Source organism: Onychostoma macrolepis, chromosome 22, assembly GCF_012432095.1.
Source record: "Onychostoma macrolepis isolate SWU-2019 chromosome 22, ASM1243209v1, whole genome shotgun sequence".
NCBI lineage: Eukaryota > Metazoa > Chordata > Actinopteri > Cypriniformes > Cyprinidae > Onychostoma > Onychostoma macrolepis.
The window spans coordinates 27,356,285-27,363,783 of record NC_081176.1 but is presented as its reverse complement, the minus strand read 5'-3'; the positions used below and the strand labels follow the sequence as shown (position 1 = coordinate 27,363,783).

General features: G+C 34.5%; 1 protein-coding gene across 1 annotated transcript; it reads left to right on the top strand.

Moving 5' to 3' along the window:
* Positions 1 to 651: 651 nt before the first annotated feature.
* On the top strand, positions 652 to 7,043 carry LOC131530923 (CD276 antigen homolog). Its single transcript, XM_058761458.1, has 5 exons — positions 652 to 776; positions 6,131 to 6,177; positions 6,265 to 6,588; positions 6,717 to 6,820; positions 6,914 to 7,043. The coding sequence occupies exons 1-5, from the start codon at positions 718 to 720 to the stop codon at positions 6,944 to 6,946; spliced, it is 567 nt and encodes a 188-aa protein (XP_058617441.1). The 5' UTR covers positions 652 to 717; the 3' UTR covers positions 6,947 to 7,043.
* The last annotated feature ends 456 nt before the right edge of the window (positions 7,044 to 7,499 follow it).

Below are 7,499 nucleotides of genomic sequence, written 5' to 3'. Positions count from 1 at the left end.
CTGTTAACACAACAAAAATCCTCATGATAACTGTCATAAGAAATTTACAATGGACAGATGAAGGAAGGAACATGATCTTCATGATATTAAAACGCTTCAGCATGATTCAGTCTTTGTTGGACTTCAGAGATTAAACTTTACCTCACAGCTTTCAAATTAACAGGGTGATTTTAACCACATGCAAGAGGAAGTTAAAGACATAATCATTTTTGGATAATCTGAATCAACTGAATCGCAGAATAACTCAGCTGTTTCTAATCGCTCGTAACGCCTCATGCTGGTGGCATCTTCTGGTCAAAATGATGTAAATGCACTGAATACTCAATCCAAACATGTACAATGAATGACATGTTTACAAGCCAACGCTGCAGTTCTTAAATATATGAAATGTAATCAAATAGCCTAATAATAACAATTAAATACAGGTAAATAATTGCTAATACTAATTTGTAGGCTAATAATAATTATAAATAATTACATAGTATTAAATGAGGTTGATATGTGTTCTCATATTACTGTGTAGTGCTTGTATTTAGCCTAAAATTATTTAATCAACTTGATATTTTCGTAAGACTTGTCGCCTCTCATAAATCAAACCATATCGAATGTGAAACTAACTCTGACGCTGCAGTTAACACACAGAAGCGATGCTTATCTCAGAGCGCCTTGCGTTAATCATCACTAGACATAAATAGGCTAACTCGGAATGAACAGTGTATGATGACAACGCTGTACACATCGTTTATACGGTTTCTGGAGCACATGATGGAATTTAGGTATGTTGGCTATTTCTTAATATTCCAGCTTTATCACAATCCTTTCAGAAAACAAACGTCAATAAGCGCTAGCGGTATCATGTATGGTCTACTACTTAATATTAGTTATATATACACCCACATTAAAAAATACTACAGTAATTTATAGTAAATATACTATAGGGTTTTTGAGCCATGCTATAATAAAGTACTTAAATTAACTGTTGTAGTAATTCTATTTACTATGTGGTAATATAACAACTATAGTAATATAAACAAATTACTTTACCCAATAATATACTACAGCTATAGGGTATATTACACTACAATACACTACAGGTTACTTTAGTAGAAACTAAAGCATACTACATTATTTATACAGTTTACCGGTAGGCTATAATGCAGTATGGTGTAGCATTCATTAACAAAGTGTTGTAAATACTATATATACAGTACACTTATGGTTCAAAAACACTATATTATTATCTATAAATTACTATAGTATTTTTTTTTTCATGTGGGAATGTTATCGTTGAATCGTTTAATGATCATTTGAAATGAAGCGTCATAAATAATTATATGTATAGGCCTATATGTAGTAGGCTACTCTCTTAACACTGAATGAGAGAGACAGAGACGAGTTAGTGTTTGGTTGCACAAGTGGTCCTCTTTTGTTGTTTTTAATAAACATTGTATTGCATTAGAACACTTTGAATCATAGTAATTTAGTCATTAACACATATAAATACTTGAATCAAATCACAGTAAATAAATAAATAAATAATCATATATACAGAAATGTTGTAGATCTTTCACACATCTAGATTTACTTATAAATATCTCAGATCAACTACTCAGGTATGTTTCAGGTGAGTAACACAAGTGACACAAAAATGACTCCGGTTAAATGATACATGAATGGACTTCTCTATGACACTAGTATTAAAATTACACAATTACACAAATGATCAATTGAAACAAATTATTAACACATTAAAGCATGTTTACTGTAGTTTGGCATGAAATGTTAATAAATTTAACTAACCTTAACAATGAATGAGAGAGACAGAGTTAGTGGTTGCCCAAGCGGTCCTCTTTTGTTGTCTGAGGATGCGCTGCAGTTGTCACGGTAACTCTAATCTCTCAATTGTCACCCGGAATTCGGAAAACTCATTGTAACACATTAAAGTAATTTATATTAAACTTATATACACATGTAAATAAAAATAGACATACATAAATACATAACAAAATATATACAAATAATTTCATATTTTTATGACACAAACTCTATACGCAGCAGGGTGGTCACACACACTTATATATAGATAGATAGATAGATAGATAGATAGATAGATAGATAGATAGAGTTCATTTGCAAAAACAGATAACTGATTACAAAATCATAACAATTTTCAAAAATCATGTTTTTACATTGTGCATTCCAATTAATCTCAGTCAAACTGCAGTTGGGTTATTTCGATCAGGTTAAAAAATAAAAAATAAAAAAAATAATAATAATAATACAGCTAACTAACACAATAAAACACAATAAATGTCATACCTCATGGACTTTGAGTTTGTTTTCCAACATGTTCCCTGACCTAGTTTCTCTCTCCCCTTGATTGTGTCATTATGTTCAGGTGTGTCTTGTCAGTTATCTTCATTTGCCAATGTAGCCTATGGCCGTTTCTCAAACAGAAGGCTGCATCTTCCGGAGGTCGCATTTTTAGGCTGCTTATGACTCGCAAATGTAATTCTCAGCTAACTAAAATAAACCAGGCTTGATGACGTATGCAGCCTACAAATGCGACCTCCGGAGGATGCAGCCTTCTGTTTGAGAAACGGCCCAAATGTCCTATTGTTCTACATGTATACCTGCCTGTGCATTTACCCTATTTATGAATTATTAAAATTTACAAAAAGTTGTCTGTTTTTGCAAATAAACTATTCATATATATATATATATATATATATATATATATATATTTATGCCATGGTCTGTCTGAATACTGGATTCTGATTGGCTGGCAGGTGTTGATTAAATTCGTTGAACTGCAGGTAGTTCCAGGTCAGATTAATCACGTAATATTAATGCCTATATTAATGCGCTTCCTATAAACATTGGTAACCATAGTAACATACAGTTACAGTTGAATAGTACTACAGACGAAAATAACCGTCATTTTTATCATTCCGGTCAAATATTGCTGCACAAATATTGTTAACATCTTTAATATGTGAATGCTGGGAAATGACCATGGCATAAACGGGATAAACAACGGCTAGCTGTGCATTAAACGATTTGATTAGTGCATTAGTCATGCATTCAAATCGTTTAATGCACAGCTAGCCGTTGATTATCCGTTACATATATATGGGAAGTTGACAAATAAAAATTGGACTGTGCCCTATGGTGTGACAGCAAAAATGTAGAAAAAAGAAAACTTAAGGGGGTCATATGACGTTGCTAAAAGAACATTACTTTGTGTATTTGGTGTAATGCAATGTGTTTAGTGGTTCGAGGTTCAAAAAACACATTATTTTCCACATACTGTACATTATTGTTGCTCCTCTATGCCCCGCCTTTCTGAAACCCGGTTTTTACAAAGTTCATCGTTCTGAGAAGCGAGGCGTGCTCTGATTGGCCAGCTATCCAGTGTGTTGTGATTGGCCGAATATCTCAAGCATGAGATGGAAATGTTATGCCCCTTATCATACTGTGATGCCGTATCCCGGCGCGACGACACAACAACAATAAAACCCATTATAAACGAGGCATTTGTTGCATCCAGTGGGGACATAATTACTGATTATAATGACTTATACTGTCTTTTTACGCTTCACGCTGCTTCATTGTGCCGTGTAAACATTACCATGTCTGCATTTGTGATCGGAGAAACGACAAACGACAAGCACTACTCTACACTGCTCAAAACTCACGTTTGAATCATCAGTGGCAAATTATTTAAATAAGAAAACGTACTTACAGGCTGTGAGTCAGAAGCACCAGACTGTCCTTGCAAAGGTGGAATTGCCCCACTTTATAGAAACAGTCTTTGATCTTAGCTGGCAGGCTACTCCCAGGTTCAGGAAATAGTCTTCCGAAAAAAGCGCTGCACACACTCTAATATTTGGGTTGAACTGTTCTGGAACAGTGTTGTAAATACAACTTAACCACTGATTTCTAGTTGTGTTCTCTTTTGGAAGCCCAAACAAAGTAGTTTCGCTTTCACAACGAAACACAGCGACTCCAGTACATGGAGGTGGCAGCAATAATACTGCAGCGAGAATAAAAATCATGCCTTCTTTCTTTCTGTATACATTTGGGCGGTGTTATGCAAATCTCCCCACACAGTGACGTAGACGTGGCATGTTTAAATGAACCGTTTTAGGTGGGCGTGTTCGAGTCTTAACTTTTATAAAGAATATCTCTTTGGTTTTGAGACTTTAGTCTTTGCAACTTCAGGGATCTTATCTATGCACAAACAGCTTGTAACACTCCAAAGAGAAAGGAAAACTTGAAATAGCATTATATGACCCCTTTAACATTCAAATAACATGAGAGCAATGTATCTCCATTCTTAGAGTTACAAATAGCTTGAGAGAGGTTTATCTTCAATGTTAGAGGTTATTTTATTTTATTTTTTTACATCACACCATAGGACACATTGATACGTCAACTACGCATATATATATATATATATATATGTACATATATACAGTATATATATATATATATATATTAGTGGTGGGCCGTTATCGGCGTTAACGTGCTGCGTTAACGTGAGACTCTTATCGGGCGATAAAAAAAATATCGCCGTTAATCTATTCTCAAAGTTGGGTTGGGAGCTGGGTCTATACTACGCAAGCTATGATGACTTTCACCTTGATTTATTTTTAAGAAGCTTCCAAATGGAAATCGGCAAGTCATTTCTGTCTCTACATTACATGGTCGCGCTCTCTGTATCGCGCGCACAGCGGAGTTCCGCCCCGGTTCGCACACACACACACACACACAAACAAACGTAAGCGCACACACAAGTGAGCACACTCCCACTCCTATTTGTAAATATTAAGCCGCGAAACGTCTATTTAAATATGACTTCTGTGTGTCTCTGTGTTAATGTATGGCGCAGACGCACGGGTTTGTTCACTACTCATACAGAAGACCGCGTGACGCTTGCGGCGATATTAACATCTGTCGTCTCACTAAATGAGGACATAAATACATGAACAACATCTCCAGAACTGCTCTGAGAGTCACTTCATGAGCATTCGAGCGTTTCATTTGAGAAAAACTATCCTCACGGCAACCCGTCAAAATAAAAGTTCGGTTTCACTTGAAGACATTGGGCAGAACGTAATAGGCTACTACTACTAAAACTATTAAAACCTTATCTTTAAGGAATAATCATACAATGTCTTCAATGTTATTATCAATATTAAATTCTTGATGACTGCTAGTTGTTTACTTATCTACTTGGCAGAATTCAAATGAGCCATTTTAATCTAGATTAATCTAGATTAATTCCAAGATTACATTGAGATTAATCTAGATTAAAAAAAATAATCTATGCCCACCACTAATATATATATATATATATATATATATATATATATATATATATATATTAATTTCAGTTTAATTTTTGGTTATTTATATATACATATGTGTATTTTATTTAGGCTACATCTTATTTTTTATTATCTGTATGTTATTGTTGTTGTCTTTGTGTACTGTGGCCTGTTTCATAAAACAAGTTTACCAAATAAGACAGGTTTATTCCAGTTAGTCTGACTTGTTGTCAATTGATTTGGTTCAAAATAAGTCAGACTAACTGAAATAAGCCTGGCTTGTTTATAAACTTGCTTTATGAAACAGACCCCCGGAAGCTTGTGACAATAAAACAAATTATGTGTATGTGCAAACATGGCAATAAAGCTCTTTCTGATTCTGATTGTGACAGAGATGGGCATAAATACATGACAATGTATTTAAAATAAAAATCCAAAAAAAAAAAAAAAAAACATGGCTACAATAGCTAAACCATGGTAACCACAAAGTAACCATGGTTTTGCCACACTAACCATAGTTTAACCATAATATTTGTAGTAAATCTGTGGTTATACAAATTGTCAATACGCCAAAAAAACAAAACTACACTTGTACTACAATAAAAGCACTGTAATTTTCGTAAGGATTGCCTAACATGCAGTAATGCTTAAAACACAAATGCTTAATTTGACAAGATTAACTATCAAGACTGATTGGCTAACGCTATTTTCCCCCTTGTCTGTGCACTTGTATATTATTTTCTTATTTTTTGAATCCATAGATGTTGACTTTGACTGTGTTGACTCTGTGTTTACAGGTATTCTCAGATGTGTTTTCTACCTGTGTTTCTGTTTATAAATGGAGGTGAGTGCTAAAATGAAAAATTATTTGTAAAGCAATTCTACCATTCTGAACTTGGTATCGTTTATCATTCTTTCTCTCTGTTTTCAGTGTCTCTGCAGGAGACTGTTGTGGGTTTTATTGGAGGCTCTGCTGTTTTACCTTGTTCTTCTAAAGAACATCCGCTTACAAGTGAAGACATAGGTGTGTATTGGAAACACAGCGGCCAGAATGTGTATGGAATTATTTATGGTAAAGTCTCTGTGGAGGGACAGGCGCCGGAGTACAGGAACAGAACTGAAAGCTTCCCTGAGGAGTATCTGAGAGGAAACTTCTCCATCAAACTCAACAACCTTCAACTCACCGATGCAGGAAAATACAAGTGCTACATCATCATGGAGGAATCAGTAATCTGTGTTGAGCTTTTGATTGAAGGTTTGTAAAACCACATGACTGACAAAACAATTTATATTTCAGCCTATATTCTTTTGCGTAGACATTATGAAAGGATGCACTTATTTTTGTGTTTTTCTTCAAAACTGTGTAAATCTTTTGTCTTCCAGAGAGACCAGAAAGACAACTCCCCAGTGAAGGAACAAAACCAAGACCAGATGTGATTGTAATGATCATTTCCGTTCTGTGCACTGGCATTATATTTTCATTGGCTGTAAGTTCATTGAGCAACATAATCAACATCTACTTCATATTGTCATTAAGTAACAGCCTCAAATTAAACACTGTAATGATGAATGTGTTACAGAACTCTGCCACAGGGGTTTCTACACAAAAATAATTACACCGGTCCCAAGCCTGGAGGGGCTGGAGAAGGATTCCAATACACTACTGCAATATCAACAGAGCAGGGGACTGTTTCATAAAACAGATTTACCAAATAAGCCAGGTTTATTTCAGGTAATCTGACTTATTGTCAATCGATTTGGTTCAAAATAAGTCAGACTAACTGAAATAAGCCTGGCTTGTTTGGTAAACTTGTTTTATGAAACAGGCCTCTGCTCTGTTGATGCAATATATGTATATACAATATCACTTACACTGTACATTATATTTAATTGATTGCTGATTTTAATATAAAAAAATATGAATAACTTAAAAATATTGTATTTATTTCAAGGTTTTTTTAATCAATCTGATGAAAATCATCAACATTAAACAACTCAAAAGTAAATCACACCGCTGACAAATTAGAGGGGAAATGTGCTGAAATTTCATGAAAATAATGTCACGAAATCTTACAAAAAAATCTTAGGCCCAGTTTCACAGACAGGGCTTAGCCTAAACCAGGATTAGGCCATAGTTCAATTAGGACATTTAAGAAATTTTTATAA

Coding starts and splice junctions, on each gene's coding strand:
- LOC131530923 (XM_058761458.1), top strand. CDS start 718: ATGATGACAACGCTGTACACATCGTTTATACGGTTTCTGGAGCACATG. Junction 6,178..6,264: donor GTTTCTGTTTATAAATGGAG/GTGAGTGCTAAA, acceptor CTCTGTTTTCAG/TGTCTCTGCAGGAGACTGTT. Junction 6,589..6,716: donor TGTTGAGCTTTTGATTGAAG/GTTTGTAAAACC, acceptor TTTGTCTTCCAG/AGAGACCAGAAAGACAACTC.